A 19888-nucleotide genomic window follows, 5' to 3' on the forward strand; every position below is an offset into this window, starting at 1 on the left:
CTGTAATTAAAATCATACAGAAGAGAAGGTTACTTACCCTGTGCAGTAACGGAGGTTCTTCGAGATGTGTCCCCCTATGCGGTAGCACCTCCTGCACCTGGGATCAGAGATCTTCGGTAGCTGTGCCCGTTGGGCTGCACATGTGCTCCTCCCCATCTCACACCATGAGCAGTGTCTATATAGCACTGTGCAGTCCAACTGCCCTCAGTTCCTTCTCTACCACAGAGTCTATCTTTAAACTCCAAAGCAAAGAGGAGGCGGGTGGGTAGTGGAGCACCCATAGGAGCACACATAGGAGCACACATCTTAAAGAACCGCAGTTAGTGTACAAGGTGAGTAATCTTTTTTTTCTTCAAGCAGCGTCTCTATGGGTGCTCCACTATAGATGACTGTAGAGGAGGGCCCATAGATGGAAGGCCAGGGTTCAGAGTGACATCTACTAAGGCTGATAAGACAGTGCATCCTTGTAGGGCATCATGGGTAATTGCATTGTGTTGGCTAAAAAAAGTCTGTAAATGCCCAGGTGGCTGCTTGGCAAATGTCAGTAAATTGGCACGTTGCTCAGAAAAGCAATTGAGGTGGACAGCGAGCAAGTGGAATGTGTTCAAGTTCCAGGTGGGGGAGGTCACAGTTTGCGTCATTGCTAGCAAAGGCAGAGGAACTCCAAGATCCATTCAGAGAAACATTATTTGGATATGACCTTTGATCTCTCTGCAACAGAGAGGAATAAGTGTGGTGATTGTCTGAAAGATTTGGTTCTGTCACTGTGAAAGGCTAATGCTCATCTGACATCCAATGTGTGCAGCATGGCTTCATGCTGGTTGCCAAGTGGCTTTGGGAAGAAAGAAGGAAGGTGAATAGGATGGTTTACGTGAAAAGAGGATGGCATCTTGGGTAAGAATTTTGGGTGTGGTCATAACATGACCTTGTCTTTGTGAAAGACTGTGTACGGAGGGTATGCCATGAGAGCACCTATCTCCCCTACCTCTCAGGCGGACATGATGGTGACAAGAAATGCTGTCTTCATGGATACGTGGGTGTAGGAGCACATTGCCATGGGCTCAACTGGAGGGCCTTTGAGATAGTGCAGAACTAAGTTGGTATCCCAAGGTGGGGGTCACATATTTGAAGGTAAAGGTTTTGATGGCCCTTAAAGAATCTTTTTGTGATGGATGGATAAATATGGAATGACCTTCTATCTTGGGGTGGATTTCTTGTTCAATGTCAGGTGATCTAGAGATTGAAGACGACAGAGTTCGTCTTTGTGTCTGTTTCTACTACGTGAGCGATTTGGGACAGTTCGCCCTATATGCAGCCCTTGGGTCCCAATAGGGGCCAATGTGGAGGAACTGGCATATGGGGTTGTATCCATGGGGGTCCATACCAGGGACCTGGTTCAGTTCTGGTCATTGGGTATCGGAGATGACAGGATGGTTCTCTGTGTGTGTCTGCTCTTGATATGATGGAGAACTGTGTGCAGTGGAGTACTCCTCTCCTTCTTCCTCTTCTTCCTCACTCAAGAACAGTGGTCTGGTCCTCAGTTTGGAAGTAGAGTGCTGATGTGTCTCCGGAGAGTAGGCATGAGGTGCAGGGAACTCACTGTGAAGACGTGACGACACTGGCATATCAGAGACTATGATTCTCTGGGGTATCTGAATGCCTGTGGTACCAACAGGAGCATCATCAGCACCAGCAGTGGTATAGTTGTTGAGGGCATAGCCAGTGCCGATGGCGGAATGCATTCCTTTGAGTGGCCAATAGCTGGTGCCAAGGGCTTACGTGGTGCTGAGAGCTTGCGCAGTGCTGGATGTTTAGTCGGTGCCAAAACACTCAGGATTATTTTTGTTGAGGAGGTTGGTGCCAATTTTGAAAGTTTTACACTGTCTTTTGCAGTGCCATGAGACAGTATTTCCACCTGTAGTCCCTCCCTTTTAGGGTCCTTGGACCTGTCTTTTGCGCCAGTACCAGAGATGCCTGGACAGTCGCGGGAGCCAAGTCTCACCCCTGAGGACGCTGGGGCTACAGACCTTGCCAGGGATGCTTTTTTCTGAGGTCGCTCCTTAGAGAGTGAGCTAGTGGACCTTTTCTTTTCATCTCGGTGTAAAAGTGTGGATTTTCTCTTGGTAGTGCATGGCAAGTGAGGGTCGGCTGATGACTGCGCCAACGGTGAGTGCCACATAGGAGAGATATCGGGGACAAGGTCGGAGGCTGGTTGCACAGAGCTCTCCATTAGCCTCAGTTCACAGTTCTTTCTGTACCAGGCTTTCAAGTTGAGGAATTGGGTATACTTCTGAGAGATATGACCCTCACTGAGGCAGTGTATGCACTGTGAGTCACCATCGGTCATGGGGGTGGCCTCACGGCAAAAGAGGCATCTCTTAAATCCAGGGAATCCAGGCATAACCCGAGCAGGGAGAGTTTCCCAATTAGGAAGAGCATAGAAAAAAGGAAATTTTTACGCTTAGCTAAAGTGTAATAGGGAGGAAAGGGCAACGGGTTTTGGGTTTTTTTAGGGGGAAGAAAAATTAAAGGAAACAGCTGGTATCTACAATTAACTATAATGGAAACACTATTACTAAAGACTCGGGATGGTTGAAGGGCTCTGCTCAGGATTCCATCCCAGACCAAAGGCAGTTGAGAAGGAAGTGAAGACATTTGGACCACACAGCACTATATAGATGCCACTGATGGCAGAAGACAGGGAGAAGCGCACGTGCGGCCCAACAAGCACTTCTGTTGAAGATCTCCCAGGCACAGGAGGCACTACCAGACTGACTGTGGAGCACCCACAGGGACACTACGCGAAGAATAACAAATGTTCAACCATGGGTTCCTAAAGTTAGACAACCACATCCATATTTTGTCATCTAAATAAAAAAATGACCTAATTTTCAGAGCACTTTTCACCATTGCAAACCACTGACTTATTCAGGAGCTAATTATGCTCAACACCTCTGTAAATCAGGCAGTCTCTTTAGGTGCCTAAATATGGTTTGGCACCTAAATTTAGGCATCCAAGATGGCAAATTTTGGTAAAAGCATACCACTGAAAAATTATCCCTAAAATATGCAAAACATTAGAAATGTTCCTCTTGTAATAACAAATGTTTAACAATCTTCAAAAAAATAAACTTGCAGAACTATACAAGGTTATTTTCTGTATGATTTTAATAAATGTACTTTCTAGTTCATATATCTGATGGAACACAAAAAAGGAAACACAGGAAAACTGACTAAAGTCATATCTACTTATAAAGGTTCTGAAGACATACACCCCTTGAAACTTTGCTCTCATTTAGCCTTGATTTTTACATAAGTTCTTGATGCATTTGCATAACTTTATATTTTACAGATTACAATAAATATAGAAAACCCCATGCAGAAAAATCCTTAATATATATAAATTTTCAGAAAAGGAAAAGCCACTCTGATAGCCTGCTGAATTAAAGTCATTGTAGCAGCCTTCTTAAAAGAACTTCCATGAAGTTGTTTAAACTAAATGGATGGAGAGTTTATTTAGATTCCTCTGTCTTCTAGGACATCCGACAACATTTCTGGTGAGTAAAAATAAAAATTAGATGTATGACACGCATGGAACAGACCAACTGTGGCTTGCATAAGATGTTCTTTGAGGAAGTAAATATGAATGGAAGGAGAAGGTTCTGAATGACAGGAAAAGAAAAAAGGAAAGGAAATTACAAAAAAAAAACAAAAAAAAACATGACCATACATTATATATGATAAAAAAAATCATCAAATGATATACTTTGAATTTGCAAACTATAACTCCATATCAAAGTTTCACGCTTACAATTTATGGTGTCACCAGAATCTCTCAATGAAAATAGAGTGTCATAACTCATAGCTACCTCATTTCTTCTCAATACAGTGTAATAATCTTTCTTTTCCTCAGCAATTGACAGTTGTGGGGTTTTGGGATGGGTGGTAAATTGTGATTTAAGAGCTAACTCAGTCAGTTATTCAGCAGAGGTCTTTTGCATACTGTATATTTTGTATTAGCTCTGAGTTTTTCCTTACAATTTTAAGAGTCATATTCCAAAGAACTGAAATGTAGTAGACGACCACATAGTCATGAAATATAGCCCCTGATGTGCTAGTAGCTGTGAAATCTTAATTAGCAGTGGGAGTGTGGTTATATTCAATTATTCTACATATAGTCTTTATACATAGATCTAAGAGGCAGCTGTGAATAGAAGGACTATTATACTCCATCAAGGGGTTCTGGTGATATCATAAAGTATGGAAACAAATATCACAAAGTCTTTGTAATTGTTAGAATGCTGAGATGGACCCTTGTTTCATCAGACCCTTGTTTCATAAATTGTTTGTTATTTTGTATTGCAGGCAATGTTCCCTCTAATTTTTGACATGCCATGTGTGCAAAAAATTTCTTCTGTGCAAATTTTTGACAGGCCATGTGCACAAAAAATTTCTTCGGTGCAAATTGTTGTGCTTCTGTGCAAATTTTTGTGTGCGCGGTGTTTCGGGTCTGTGTGTATGCGCACACGAGCACAGCTTAGAGGGAGCAGTGATTGCAGGTGGTGCTCATAAAGAAGTATGGGCTGGATGGATGCACTACAAGGTGGGTAGAAAGTTGGCTAGATTGTCAGGCTCAACGGGTAGTGATCAACGGCTCCATGTCTAGTTGGTAGCCGGTATCTAGCGGAGTGCCCGAAGGGTCGGTCCTGGGGCCGGTTTTGTACAATATCTTCATTAATGATCTGGAGGATGGTGTGGATTGCGCTCTCAGCAAGTTTGCGGATGACACTAAACTGGGAGGAGTGGTAGATACGCTGGAGGGCAGGGATAGGATACAGAGGGACCTAGACAAATTGGAGGATTGGGCCAAAAGAAATCTGATGAGGTTCAACAAGGACAAGTGCAGAGTCCTGCACTTAGGACGGAAGTATCCAATGCATCGCTACAGACTAGGGACCGAATGGCTAGGCAGCAGTTCTGCAGAGAAGGACCTAGGGGTGACAGTGGACGAGAAGCTGGATATGAGTCAACAGTGTGCCCTTGTTGCCAAAAAGGCCAATGGCATTTTGGGATGTATATGTAGGGGCATTGCCAGCAGATCAAGGGACGTGATCATTCCCCTCTATTCGACATTGGTGAGACCTCATCTAAAGTACTGTGTCCAGTTTTGGGCCCAATACTACAAGAAGGATGTGGAAAAATTGGAAAGAGTCCAGCGGAGAGCAACAAAAATGATTAGGGGACTGGAACACATGAGTTATGAGGAGAGGCTGAGGGAACTGGGATTGTTTAGTCTGCGGAAGAGAAGAATGAGGGGGGATTTGATAGCTGCTTTCAACTACCTGAAAGGGGGTTCCAAAGAGGATGGCTCTAGACTGTTCTCAATGGTAGCAGATGACAGAACGAGGAGTAATGGTCTCAAGTTGCAGTGGGGGAGGTTTAGGTTGGATATTAGGAAAAACTTTTTCACTAGGAGGGTGGTGAAACACTGGAATGCGTTACCTAGGGAGGTGGTGGAATCTCCTTCCTTAGATATTTTTAAGGTCAGGCTTGACAAAGCCCTGGCTGGGATGATTTAATTGGGGATTGGTCCTGCTTTGAGCAGAGGGTTGGACTAGATGACCTCCTGAGGTCCCTTCCAACCCTATTATTCTATGATTCTGTGATTCTTGTGGATTATGCAGCTAATAACGTTTTCAAGCGTTTTGAACAAGAAAGTAGAGAAGAAAGAAAAATATGCTATTGGCACTTACTTTCGACTGCGAAAGAAAAGGAGCACGTGGAACTTCATTTCCATTCTGTGTTATATTCTCCACCTTCTGAAACTGACTTTTTATTTCATATTGTCCAGGTCCTGGAACACCCTGAAGAACATAAAAATAGAAGCACTTAACATCCATTAGAGAAGTGCCCACAAGTATACTGAACGTCAAGGGCCAACTAGTTAAATATCTGAACCAAACTCACCCTCTCTATGAAATTATGAACACTTCATTAAAAGACCAACCTAAAGGAACGGTTAACCAGCTAATAAAGAAAATAAGCAAAAATCTTGTGACAGTTTCCAAGATCCCAAAAAAAGATCCCCTGCAACTTTGCTGCTCTCTACTGACAGAGCTCAGTACTTCCGCCACAAACAGTACACAGCATATTTAAATAATTTAGAAAATGTTAAAGTATTTTGTGATTTTATTCTTCTTCCATTTAGAGGGATTTTTCTGGCATATTTATGAATCAAAGTTTTCTTTGTAAAGTTTTTTTTCCATTTCATTGTTTAATTTAACTATTTGATACTTAATATAATGTGTTTAAAAAAAGAAAATATTGCTCTCTTTGCACAAGGCTGCGTGTACTTAATGAGTATACGCTAGATGTAGGTAGTCCTTTTAGTAACCAATTACTAGTGATTCATTGACTAGCTCTTTGTGTGTCTTCCATTTTGCAATATAGAAAAGATTTTGCATCTGCAGTACTCATTTACATAATTACAACATAAATTTTAGTTAACTCAAGAGTCACAATACATTCTGAATTTCTAATAAAAGGAAGCAGGCCCGCTCGCTCTATAGGGACAAACAAGAACTAATTAAATGCAAGAAGCTTTAAATCAACTAAACATGGTACAAAAATATTACATGGCTAAAGAAGATAGAAAAATAACTCTGAAATTAATCAGTTACAGTGATGAAAGGGACATTGTGCTTCATAGTCTATATTTGGATTATAAATGATTCAAAGCAGAAAATTAAACAGTAACAATAAACACTTTATAAGAAAAATGTTGCACCAGTTGCCATAGCATATGTTAGCAAACCAGATGCTGGGGGAAAGAGCATTGCTTTTAATGTAAATTTATAAGGTTCAGGAAGAATGAAAAGTAACCACACACTTGCTCACATGCACGTGCACACATCCCAGTATGCCTTTTCTTTTTCCTTAACTTGGTTTCATCTTAAATAAATCTCTGAATTTGAGTAATCGTAATGAAAAATTATTAGATTTTTGCACTCTTCCAGCTAATCTATCCTAGATTTTTACATTTTACCTAGATTACTGAGATTGTAGTTTACAATTGTGAATTAATGGTGAATTTTAACATGCACTTTTCCCATCTATTTCATTTCTTCCAGTTCATAGCAAAATATCTCCAAAAAGTGGAAGCCAAACAACAGTAAGGACTAAATACTTTTTATCAGCTGTTTCCCCCTACCTTGTGAAACTGTTATTTGAAAGTAAAAATAGTTTTTAAAAAATGTGAAAGGCCTGCCTTGAAAGCAGTTTCTGAAAGGAAGAAACAAAGGACCTGATTTTCAAAAAATGTGACCTGTCCCTACTTTTGTACATGCATGTTTACTGTATGTGCGAGCACATATCAGTGATTTTGTACCAAAACATCATGGGAAGTGCACACACAAGTGAGCGTCTACTTTTTAAAACTCAAAATATTGGCAAAGAATGCCAGCGAACATTTACTACCCACTGTCACATGACATAATCCATGGAGCTAGTATGCACTACATGCTGGAACTCTCATAAGAAACATGCTCCCATGAAAGTGCGAAACACAGTCCTTCCATTCACTTAAGCTTCCATGGTGTTGAAAATGGCCAGCCTAGTTAACAGCAAATCCCAAGACTTGGTTGGCCACAAAGTCAGGATGCCCAAACAACTCTACCATTTGAACGCTTATTGGACAGACCTGAGTTGTGCAACAGGGGCTATTCAGGGAAGTTTGGCTCATGTTCTCACAGTTCTAAGAATAAAAACTGGTGGTTCTAAAAAGTAGACTAAAATATCTCTCATCAACATCAAAAAGCTGACTGCGAAACAGTACACTAAGAAGCTGACAAAAAATGCTGCAAGTCAACACCCACCGCATACAGATAGGTCTGAATACAGTAATCTCTGGAGGGTCTGGAGTTCGAACTTAAGTAACTGTATTATGCACACAAACATGTTTCTGCATTCTCTCAAAAAGGAGGCTTAGAACACCACCGTGACCACAAGCTTTCTATGGACCACGATAAAGAAAACTAGAATCTTAAGATGACTACACATAATTACAGGAGTAAGATGACTAAGCCTTCCCCTGATGAAAAAACATTTTATCAACTAGTCCACAACTCCAAGAGAGCTAAAATTACAACTTCTAGTTAAATCCAATTCTAATGTGTCCAGGCCTCCACACAGAAATTCATATGACACAGAAGCATGTCAAGTGCTTCAGAAGCTGCTGTAATTAAGGATGGGATAGGAACTCAGTTTCTGGTACTGGATTCAGAGCCATTTGCAGCAGATTAAGGAGGAAATATGCTTTGAATTTAGCTGGATAAGATCTCTCCAGCCGAGGCCTTCATCAGCCCTGATCCTGATCCTTTTTCTTAAAATGATCAATAAAAGGTAGTGGAAGAAATGTCATAACCCTTGTAAATTGTACCGGCTCAGAATGAGTGCTGCAAATGCAACTTTTCCTACAGCACCTAAAGATGTTAAGATCCATTTGGCTCCCAAAGCATAGTGTAAATTAAATAAAATAAATTCAGTTTTGTGAGAAACATCTACAGAAATGGAAATAATAACTGTATGGTTATTTTTGCTATATTTATCTTCTTTTTTGAAAAATCAGAAAAATGTGCTGCATTTACAGAGAATATTCCCAAGCAGCAGCAATATTACTGCTGAGGATATGGCCAGCACATCATGCTCATTCTTGTGTTACAACCACTGTTCCCTCTAAACTGTGCGTGTGTTAGCGCACACACAGATCCTAAACCCCATGCACACAGCCAAACACCGTGCGCACAAAAATTTGCACAGAAGCACACCAATTTGCATAGAAGAAAATTTTTGCACACATATCCTGTCAAAAATTTGCACAGAAGAAAGTTTTTGCGCACACGGCTTGTCAAAAATTAGAGGGAACATTGGTTACAACTATTTGCAAAAAGGAAAAGGCAGCACTCCCCTCCCCAGCAGAAGCCAACCCTCTATGGGAACATAAGCACAAATATGCAGCCAACCTCTGTCATGAGAAAATTATCTTATGCAATTATAGTAGCACCACAGAACTATTACTTAATTTTTGTAATTTCAGAGATGTTGTTTGATGGAGAATAAATTGTACAATGAGTCCCCACACTATGCAATTGTATCCAAAACCTTGATGTGATTCAAACTTACTCAGGAAAGCATCAGTTTAAATCATTGGATATTTTGCCTAAGTGGTACAGGATTGGGTAGAAAGACAGAACTTTCAGCAGCTAATAAGAAATCTCATTACAGGATGCTATTGTAAAGTTATGGATAAAGTTATATTTGTCCATACAACTGAATATTATGATAAATCAATCACATTTTTCTATATTTTAATAAACAATGACATATTTCAATATTATGAATTTTCCCTAACATCTGGCTAGCAAAGTTTGTTTACGCTACAAAAATGAATTTAACTTTTTTTTTTTAAATAGAAAAAATCTACAGGAAGTACAACATTCATTGCAGCAGGCAGGAATTAATTTTGTTCTGAGTAATTTGCTAAAAAAAGCTAGTTATTATTAAAAAAGCTTGACAGATTTTAGTTACAATTCTCTTACTTTTACCCAGTCATTAAAGTGATATTATTACACTATGATCTATCTCATGGAATCATTTGTCTTGAAACGGATTACTTAATATTTTATACAGTTTTCATCAGAATATTCTTCATTTCTGGGATGAATGTGTAAGAAACATATACAGAGGTGTAACAAGACAGGACACTTAAACAGCAAACTCATGTATATTTAAATATTCAATTAAGTTTATTGTAGCTTGTGCCAGTTAAATTCTCTACCTCAGTTCTATTCTGTAAGAGAAGCAAAATATTAAAGAAACACTGAAAATATTAGTTATAACTTTTTTAAATATTCACAGATATATATAAATGGAATTGTAACAGTGTATTTATTTTAAATGAAATCATAATAATAGTTTGCACATCTATAGCACCTTCCACCTGAGAATTTCTAAAAGTGCTGTAAAAGCATTAATGAAGTAAGTCTCACAATAACCTCATTTATATAATAATAAAGCAGCAGCCTCCCCATTTTACAGATGATGAAAACAGTAAACCTGTGGCAGAGCTAGGAATAAAACACATATCTCCAGTCTCCTACTTCTTTGCATTAGCCACAAGAACAGCCTTCATTTCCAGAAGACCTATACACACATGCTTAACTTTATCTACTGTAAGGAGTATCAGTGACGCATATACACTGAAGTTAATAAGTCTGGCCAGTTTCAGTGGAGGGCATAATTGAAACTAACTAGAGTTATGGCAGTTTCAGTATGCAGATGACAAACCTTCCAGGGTCCTCAGCTAAGTTTCCTGTAACATGTGCGGCTGTGCAGCAACCTATTTAGCACAGCTCAGGTGCTCAGGGGAACCCGCCTGGGGACCTGCTGTGGCTGAAGGAGGGGCGCTCCTTCCCCAGACGGCCCCCAACCTGCCACAGCTGAAGAGACCTCTGGCCCCAACTATGCCGCAGCCAGGGTGCCCCTACCCCAGCCCAAACCCAGCCAGGCGGCCCAGCTCAAACCCGGGGTGCCCAGTCCAGACCTGTTGCAGCTGGAGCACCCCTTTCCACACCCAGACAAGGCCCAGACCTGCGGGGGCCAGGGGGAGGGGCACCTTTCCTGCAGCTCCAGCCCTGGAGCTGCTGCTGTGGAGAGAGGCAACTCTTCCCCCTAGCCCAGGTGCTGCTGTGGGGAGAGAGAGCTGCGGGGAGTCCTCTCTCCCCACCATAGCCCCAGAGCACCCTCCTGCACCCCAAACCCCTCATCCATGGCCCCATCCCAGAGCCCGCACCCTCAGCTGGAGCCTTCCCCCCCCCATGCCATCCCTCTTCCCCAGCCCTGAGTCCCTCATCCATGGCCCCAGCTCAGAGCCTGCACCCCCAGCCGGAGTCCTCACACCCCTGGACCTCAACCGTCTACTCCAGCCCTGAGCCCCCTCCCACACTCCAAATCCCTCAGCCCCACTCCCAACACATGAATTTTGTTATGTGCACTGATATGAAGGTGATGTGTCACACATCACCTCCATATTGGTGCAAATAACAAAATTCATTCCGCACATGGGTAGGAAAAATTAGAGGAACACTGATCCTCAGGTTCATGGCAGAATTGCAGCATGTAATTATTTGGGTTGGAAGAGACATCTAGAGTGTCCTGTAGTTCATCATGCTGTCAATAATACTTTGATTATACCGACTTATATATCTTCTTTTCCACAGCTGCAACCAACACAGATGTCACAGTGTCTTAATTTTGCATTTATCTCCTAGGTAAAGGACAACTGGCTTAAACTCAACCTGGGCAAGACTGAAACGATGCTGGTCAGAACAGTCTTCAAGAAATAGCTGAGATATAATTCTCTCAATCCACTGAACACCCACTGCTCATCAATGTGGTGTGAAGCCTTTGGGTCCTGAGTTTAAATGGTTAGGTCAGTGACAAAATGCCTTCTTCCACCTTTCGCTTCTGAAGAAGCTCTAACCCTTCTAGTGGTCAAAACAGATGAGGAAGCTTACCGTTCCCGATAGTTGTATGTTGCCATTAGTGTTGACATCATATGGGCAAGTGACGTATCGTATTGTGTGGTGCGACATGGAAGAGAATGAAGGCAAAGGAATAAATGTATCTGAAAGGAATCCACATCCTCAAATGTGTCCAAAACCAACCACACAAGAAGAGTATTCTGAACTCATCAATAAATTGTCCTTAAAGTCAGAGAGTCAGCCCCAGTGTAAATAATATTTAGACAGTACAGGTCGATAGATATCCTAACCTTTAGGCAAGCTGATGAATAAACTTTTTTCCAGAAAACGTGTCTAGACTCTTTGGTTCTTTTTCTTTGGGAGTTGACTTTCCCAACTTTTTTACTTTCCATTTGCAGCAGTAACAACCCATCAAGTTGGAGGATGAGTATAAAATACTCATAACCTTTGGACAGTACTTGATATCTCTGACCAGCACGTTCTGAAGTCGTTCAAACTGAGGCAGAGGTAGCCCAAAGATTTTGTGCCTGTTCTAATATTCCTTCATTTACAGGGAGGGAAATTATATTTTGAGAGGCTGGTTGTAAATTATCAAATAATTTGTATGATTTTTCCTGTACGATTTCTAGTGGGACTTCCAATGTTTCTGCAATGTGCCTCAATAATTCTGGAAAGGTTTTTAAATCATCAGTTGTTTCAGGCACCATGTATGAGATAGCTTTGTCATGTGAAGAAGAATGTGGAGAACCAGATGAATACCTTCTCATCACTATAATTATGTTATTCTCCTGATGCCATCATTCAAGTAGGAGAATGATGCAACACTCAAGAACGTGAATTAAGTGATTTACATATTGTCACAGATCCAAGCAAGCACCCCTTCCTGGCCACCCATCAAGACTGCTCTGAGAAGGGAATCCAAGACTTTGTGCTCTGGATCGTCAAGGTGTTTCAAGCTCCTGGAGCCTGAATAGAGTTTAACCACTATCCCAAGCTTCGGGTCTGTAAGCACACTCTCCAGATACAGATCTGCCATCTGGCACCCTCCTCCAAGCATTGGAATCCACTGTCTAGCTGCCTGGCCCCTTTGCACGGCATTCACCCTTTAGACTCACCAGTTCAATATTAGGGTTGAACACACCCCTTTCCCAGAACTCCACCTAAAGGTGTGAAGCTTTTTGCTTACAGTTGAACTCTCACAGGTGCATGCTCTAGTTTTGAAGCAGTCAACACACACACACTTTGCCCAGTCTAACATCTTTATGCTCTTTTATATGTATTCATGTACAGAACAGATGAGTACAGATCACACAAAACAAACGCTAAACACATGTCCCTGCCTCAGTTTCCTCACCACTCCAAGAATTTTTTAAGCTGGGGTCTGAGTCCCTGGGACCATCTGGATACAGGAAAGTGGCCTGGAGTCCCTTACCCCTCAAAAGTACTGTGTGCTGAGTGACCTCTCCCTCCTGGACTGGAGAAAATGGCCACCTAACAGACCAAACTCTGCCCTTTAAAACCTTCAGTGTGCTACGTCAGGTGACACCGTTGCCAGTTTCCCCACATCAGCACCCACCAGATGACTTTGTTGCCATGGTGACTTCCTCCCATTAATCCAGTTCTTCTGGGGAGGGACCAGTCTTTTGCCTAGAGTAAAGAAATTTCCAATAATTGGGTAGTTAAGAATCAACTAGCCATTATTCCAGAGGATTGGAAAAGGACAAATATAGTACCCACCTATAAAAAGGGAAATAAGGACAACCCAGGGAATTACAGACCAGACAGCTTAACTTCAGCATCCAGAAAGATAATGGAGCAAATAATTAAGCAATCAATTTGCCATCACCTAGACGATAGTAAAGTGATAAGTAACAGTCAGCACGGATTTGTCAAGAACAAATTGTGTTAAACCAACCTAATAGCTTTCTTTGACAGGGTAACAAGCCATGTGAATGGGAGGAAAGCGGTGGATGTGGTAGATTTTGACTTTAGTAAGGCTTTTGATACTGTCTCACATGACCTTCTCATAAACAAACTAGGGAAATACAACCTAGATGGAGCTACTATAAGGTGGGGTGCATAACTGATTGGAAAACCATTCCCAGAGAGTAGTTATCAGTGGTTCACAGTCAAGCTGGAAGTGCATATCGAGTGGTGTCTTTCAGTGATCAGTTCTGGGTCCAGTTCTGTTCAATATCTTCATCAATTATTTAAACAATGGAATAGAGAGTTCACTTATAAAGTGTGCAGATGATAGCGAAGCTGGAAGGGGTTGCAAGCGCTTTGGAGGATAGGATTAAAATTCAAAGTGATCTGGACAAACTGGAGAAATGGGCTGAAGTAAACAGGATGAAATTCAATAAGGACAAATGCAAAGTACTCCACTTAAGAAGGAACAATCGGTTGCACACATACAAAATGGGACATGACTGCCTAGGAAGGAGTACTGCAGAAAGGGATCTGAGGATCATAATGGATCACAAGCTAAATAGGAGTCAACAGTGTGACACTGTTGCAAAAAAAGCAAATATCATTCTGGGATGTATTAGCAGGAGCATTGTAAGCAAGACACGAGAAGTAATTCTTCCACTCTACTCCACACTGATTAGGCCTCAACTGGAGTATTGTGTCCAGTTCTGAGCACCACATTTCAGGAAAATTGTGGACAAATTGGATAAAGTCCAGAGAAGAGCAACAAAAATGATTAAAGGCCTAGAAAACATGACCTATGAGGGAAGATTGAAAAAACTGGGTTTGTTTAGGCTGGAGAAGAGAAGACTGAGACATGATAACAGTTTTCAAGTACATAAAAGGTTGCTACAAGGAGGAGGGAGAATAATTGTTCTCCTTAACCATCTGAGGATAGGACAAGAAGCAATGGGCTTAAATTGCAGCAAGGATGATCTAGGTTGGACATTAGGAAAAAGTTCCTGTCAGGGTGGTTAAGCACTGAAAGAAATTGCCTAGGGAGGTTGTGGAATCTCCATCATTGGAGATTTTTAAGAGCAGGTTAGACAAACACCTGTCAGGGATGGTCTAGATAATACTTAGTCCTGCCATGAGGGCAGGGGACTCGATTAGATGATCTCTCAAGGTCCTTTCCAGTCCTATGATTCTGTTATTATTCTTTTGCCACTTTCCACTGGAATTTTCAACCTAACATGGAGGCAAACAGACCATAGAGAAGGCAAAATGCTGCACATTCAAAATGGAGTTTGCAACCTCACACAGACACATGAGGTTTATAATCTCTCACAGAATTTATAAATTGTGCAGACATATTCCCAATTCATCACACACATATGTCCTATGTATTGTGGGATAACTTGTCCCAAACTTGTGAGGAAACTTGCGGATACTATAGCCATGGGGACCAACATAGCCAAGGTAGAGGTCCATATGGGTGAGACACATTCACCGAACTCGGAGGATCCCTAGGAGAGTAATTAGGTTTTAAACTTTTTAATTCATAAGCCTCATTTGTATTGCTTTTTCTATTATTTTTTTTTCCTGTCTTGCTCTGTTCTTAGGTGGATTCCTCTTGCTGGAGCTGAAGGGAATCAGAGTCAGAACATGCAAATCTTTCTGCTGATGGGATAGCCAAAGGAGATTTTAAAACTCGAGTAGGCTTCTATTCTTACCCCTATTGTTATGCTGATGAAGAGAAACCTTCATTACAAGTATCTCTGATCCTTCATAATCAGGTGAATTAGATGGTACAAAAATAGGAAACGCTTGCAATAAACGTGACTCGGGCTCTGGAGTTACTCTATTCTAAAAACAAGGGAAGACATCAAGGAATCCTTCATTGTTGAGGAATCCTTTGCTTCATCTAGCTACTTTGAAATCTCCAAAGGCATTAAAACGGTCAGTGCTGAGAAAGAGTTTGATCTTAACAATCCCGCAGTGCCAATTGGCAAAGGATTCACTGTTCTGTAACCGCAACTCCTATCAGGCCTGACAAACTCACTATTCCTAACACATCACTTTCATAATATTTAGCCATGAAAGGTCTTGTGAGGTGTCTAATAAAATCTTATGTAGATTAAACATTGTAAGCCAACACGATGGAAGCCTCTTTTCATATGGAGTTAACACAAGTACGTGAAGACAACTTCTAGCTAGCACATCAAGAAAAGAACCACAGGGTTTAGCCTGATTCTGGGGACAAAACAATGACAGCACAAAAAGTACAGTGCTTTTTGCATTCATGAAAGGTGATCCCAGCCATGTTGGCTGGTAAGGCTGGGAGAATGCTTCAGGTGAGAAACTACTTTAGACAAGGATTTTAGCCTGCTAAAGTCACGTTTAGACTAGAAGAAACATGTAACACTTTTTGTTTTATATGTAACCATTTCTATTCCCATTATCCTTACTCAGTATCTTAAATCTTTATCTTTGACAACAAACTTATAATTGTTTTCACTATAACTAAATCTCAGTGCTGTGATTTTATAAAGAACCTGATGCTGAGTTGTACCAGTCAAGCTGTGTGTATACTGTTTTCTTGGGGACAGCAAACATGCTAATTTCTGTGAGCGTCCAGTGACAGGGGCTGAATACTTCAGGAGGACTTTGCCAAAGGGGATCAGGGGCTGGGGTATGTTTACTGTTACCTTCAAGACAAAGTAAAGGCTTCCAGAGCCCTGAGGAAATTGTTCGGGTGGCTAATAGACTGGTGGTGTCCAGGAGCTGACATTCAGTTAAGCAAAAGTAAAGTATTTCTTTTGCTGAGGCAGGGGGGTAACAAGGTGACCCTCAGTTCTGGGCACTCTGAAAAGCCATCTCAGAGATTCCCTCATCAAAGATGGTACAGCTAAAGCCGCAGCCAGGGTGGATCCTCCTGGTTTCCAGCAGTCTTAAGCCAGACTGGTGCAAAGCAGATAGAACAGACTCAACGTCAAGCCCAAAGTGTTCACAATAACTTTTCTACTCCCACAGGATTTTCAGTGAGAGGGATTTATTTGGTCTACTGGGTTTTTGATTTATTAATGATGCACCTTAATAACCATCATAATAGAGTTACACATATCGAAAGCTACTATGAGTAAAATATTATTATATAATGAGCTCCATAATCTCTGGAGAAATAATATATAAGGATATTATACCCACATAAGTATTACTTCAGTCCAATGAATTTCATCTCCAGCACATTGAATCAATACGTATGTTATAATTATACTACTAATGCAACTTCTGAATTTATTTTATAATGCTAAAGTGCTGCAGTCTGTACAAAAATGATAGCCAAATTAGTCAGTTTCATTCTAAAATTATAAATATTCAGTGTGAAAATGCATTAGTATTGAAATAAAACTCATTCTATGAAACCTTACCTAATGAAAATTCTTTCCTCAGATAAATATTTGATACTCACCTAAGCAACCTGTGTATTCACATAATGTAGGATTACGACTGATACTAACCTCCCAGCACTGTTTCTTCCTTTGCTGCCCCCCATGTCATAACAGACAAACCTCCAGTTTTTTTTTCATCAAGCAGAGACCTCTTGGGAATCTAACTACAACATGGAAGTGTATCGCCCTGCCATTACATTAGAAATGAGCTTACTTTTCCACTCCCAAACTTTACTTTTTATTGATTTAAATATTTTAAAATCATACAGATGCTGTATTCTACAAAGCTCAAAATCACACAAAACTATACATGTTCACAGTTTGGCACCAGCATAAGCTCAGTACAAATTCTTGTATATCCGTATGGGTCAATGCCTGAATCCCGCATTCACAATAGAGAGAAAACTAGGGTCCAATGAATACAAAGCCAAAGAGTGTAAATAAACATACGTCTTGAAATGTCTCACCACCATTTGAAGAGTCCGGTGGAAAGAGGTCAACAGCCATATTTGACTGATCTTCAAAGCAGCATTAATTTCTCAGCAAAATAACAAATTTGCTAAACTTTAACAAACATTTACATTGGCACATATCAGCCCCACTGTTATCGAATGGCAACAAAGAAAATTGTAGATAAATGTATTGTTAATAATTAATAAATATATATATTTATCTTCAAAGCATTGTACAAACATAACTAATTGTCACAATACTCCTTTGCGGTAGACATGAACTATTATCATAATAAAAGTGAGTCATTAGTTTGATGGCTAAGCCAGTCTGCTTGAATGTTCTTGTTGCTCCTGAAATATCTTGCAGAGAAAATAAAGCCACAGGTCTCTGAACAGAAAAGAATCACAAGCTTTTTGTCCCCCATGGTGATTTCTATAAGCAACTGTGGTGCTAATGTTGCATTCCAACAAAATGGAATTGGTAGAGATGAGAGGAAGGAATTAACTAACTGACGGGCCAATTACCCTGAGCTCCAAGAGACAGAAAATGAGGATAGACTCATGCAAAGTCCATTTCCCTTGAGAGTATCTGTTCACCATTTGGCTTTCCAACCTGAAAGATTATCAGTAAAAATTCAGGTCACAGGAAACCATTAAGAGGATTGCCTGAGAATTAATTGGTTTTATGAACTCAACAGGAAAAAACAGTAGCATGAATCTGGGTGAGCTCACAAACCAGAACATTAACTATAAGTGATGGTCCCACTAGGACAGTAGAAAGGATTGAAGGAAGTTTATATATGGCGTTAAAGACCAGTCAACTGTATCTGAACACGATACCATCAAGCCTAGAAGGTGAAGGCCCAGTCAAATAGACAGCCTAGGAGTCCTATAAATCCAAAATAAGGAGTCTGAACTGGGAGGATCTGTCCTTGTAAGGATTTTGCGGGGGAAAGGGGTGCATGCAAGAGAGAGATTCAAGTCATTTTTGGCCAGAAAAAGAGCTCTCAAGGTATATCTACACTACAATAAAAGACCCGTGGCACTGTCTCTCAGAACCAGGGTCAATGGACTCAGGATCACAGGGCTCGGAGTGAGAGGCTAAAAATATCGTTGTAGAAGTTCAGGCCTCACAGAATCTGAGAGTCTGGGATCCAACTCAAGTCCAAATGTCTACACATTTTTTAGCTATTTTTAGCCCTAAAGCTTGAGTCCCATGAGCCTCAGTTAATTGACCCAAGCTCTAAGACTCAGTTGTACTGGTCATATATTGCAGTGTAGACACACCCTTCTGATGCACCAAGTTTTGTGTAGGAGTAAGAGCACTCTTCTGAAAGTTGCAAATGCATTTATGCTCATTTAAGACAAGCAAGTCTCTGGTAGTCACACAGCTCGATGGTAAAAGGAGGCTTTGATTAAAAGGTCATCTAAGTCGTAAAAAGTTCCTTGCAGATGAAGGGCAGCCACCAGCACGACAAGTCTTTGAAAACACTTTTGGGGCTGTGGCTTGCCCAAAGTGTAGAGTGATGGATGGCAGATAATACTCAACAGTAGTATTTATCTCTGATACAGTGACATTTAACTCTTACCTAAGATGCATGTAACCAGCAATGAAAGAGAGAAGAGCCTTGGGGCCAGAAGATGGGAATGTGAAGATATGCTTGCATGGAGTTATTTCCTTAATTAAAATGAATGTCTCCAAATAGAAGGAAAAATGCACTTAGCAGTTACGCAGGGAGAGGCTCAGAACCACACTTAGGTCACAAGGTCCATTGTAGAGCCCAAGGATGATATGGAGTGCCATGCACTCCACCCTGACACACTCTTCCTACTCCAATGTGAACCCTATGTGGGTTGAGGAGAGCCAGCTACACCTACTGAAGTTCTCATGTGGCTCTTTAAGACTACTTTCAAGTTGCATTTTTTCTGCTAAGGCAGCACTAACCAGATGGTGCCAGGCCAAGGATCTGGCCCATCATCTGAAAATAAATAAATAAATTTTAGCTATTAAAAACAACTCATCAAGGTCTTTCATAGTCTCATTGATCTCATAGTTGTTTTATTTAAAAACTTGAAAATGATCTGAAAATAAGATCAAAATGCTGGATTGCACTGAATCAAGACATGGTACTCAAACTACTGCTTATTTCCAATCATTTTCTATTCTTAAACATGGTACAATATATCAACCATGAATGTAAAAAGTCAGTCTATAATACAACTGTGACGCATGGCCAGAAAGGGTTAAACATCCTGCAAAATAAATGACTCAAATTCAACCCTTAAAGATTTGTGGGGAGATAACACTTGTGTTTTTGTATATTTACATATGTATGGGTAGTGGTCAACAATCCCTGTCTATGCTGTATTCTGATAATTCAAAGATTAAAAGAACATCCTAGCATTTAAATGAAGTGTAAACACAGGATATCTCTATATTCATCTCTCTTTGAAATGTATAGCAAATCATCGGTGAATGGTGAAGGAACAGGCGATTGTCTCATGTTAATTTGTATAGCTAAGTACCAGTGATAGA

The 19888-nt window shown here is 40.7% G+C and overlaps 1 protein-coding gene across 13 annotated transcripts in view; it reads right to left on the reverse strand.

The window, feature by feature from the left end:
* STPG2 (sperm tail PG-rich repeat containing 2) overlaps positions 1–19888 on the reverse strand; it is a 418033-nt gene that overhangs the window by 319350 nt on the left and 78795 nt on the right. For all 13 annotated transcript variants that reach the window (XR_007356264.2, XM_048847110.1, XM_048847117.2 and 10 more), the window contains one exon: positions 5754–5864. Coding sequence is in view for 12 of the 13 variants with exons in the window: in XM_048847110.1 (XP_048703067.1) it covers positions 5754–5864 (111 nt within the window). In the remaining variant the exon portion in view is untranslated. The remainder of the gene's footprint in view (positions 1–5753; positions 5865–19888) is intronic.

Source organism: Caretta caretta, chromosome 4, assembly GCF_965140235.1.
Source record: "Caretta caretta isolate rCarCar2 chromosome 4, rCarCar1.hap1, whole genome shotgun sequence".
Classification (NCBI taxonomy): domain Eukaryota; kingdom Metazoa; phylum Chordata; order Testudines; family Cheloniidae; genus Caretta; species Caretta caretta.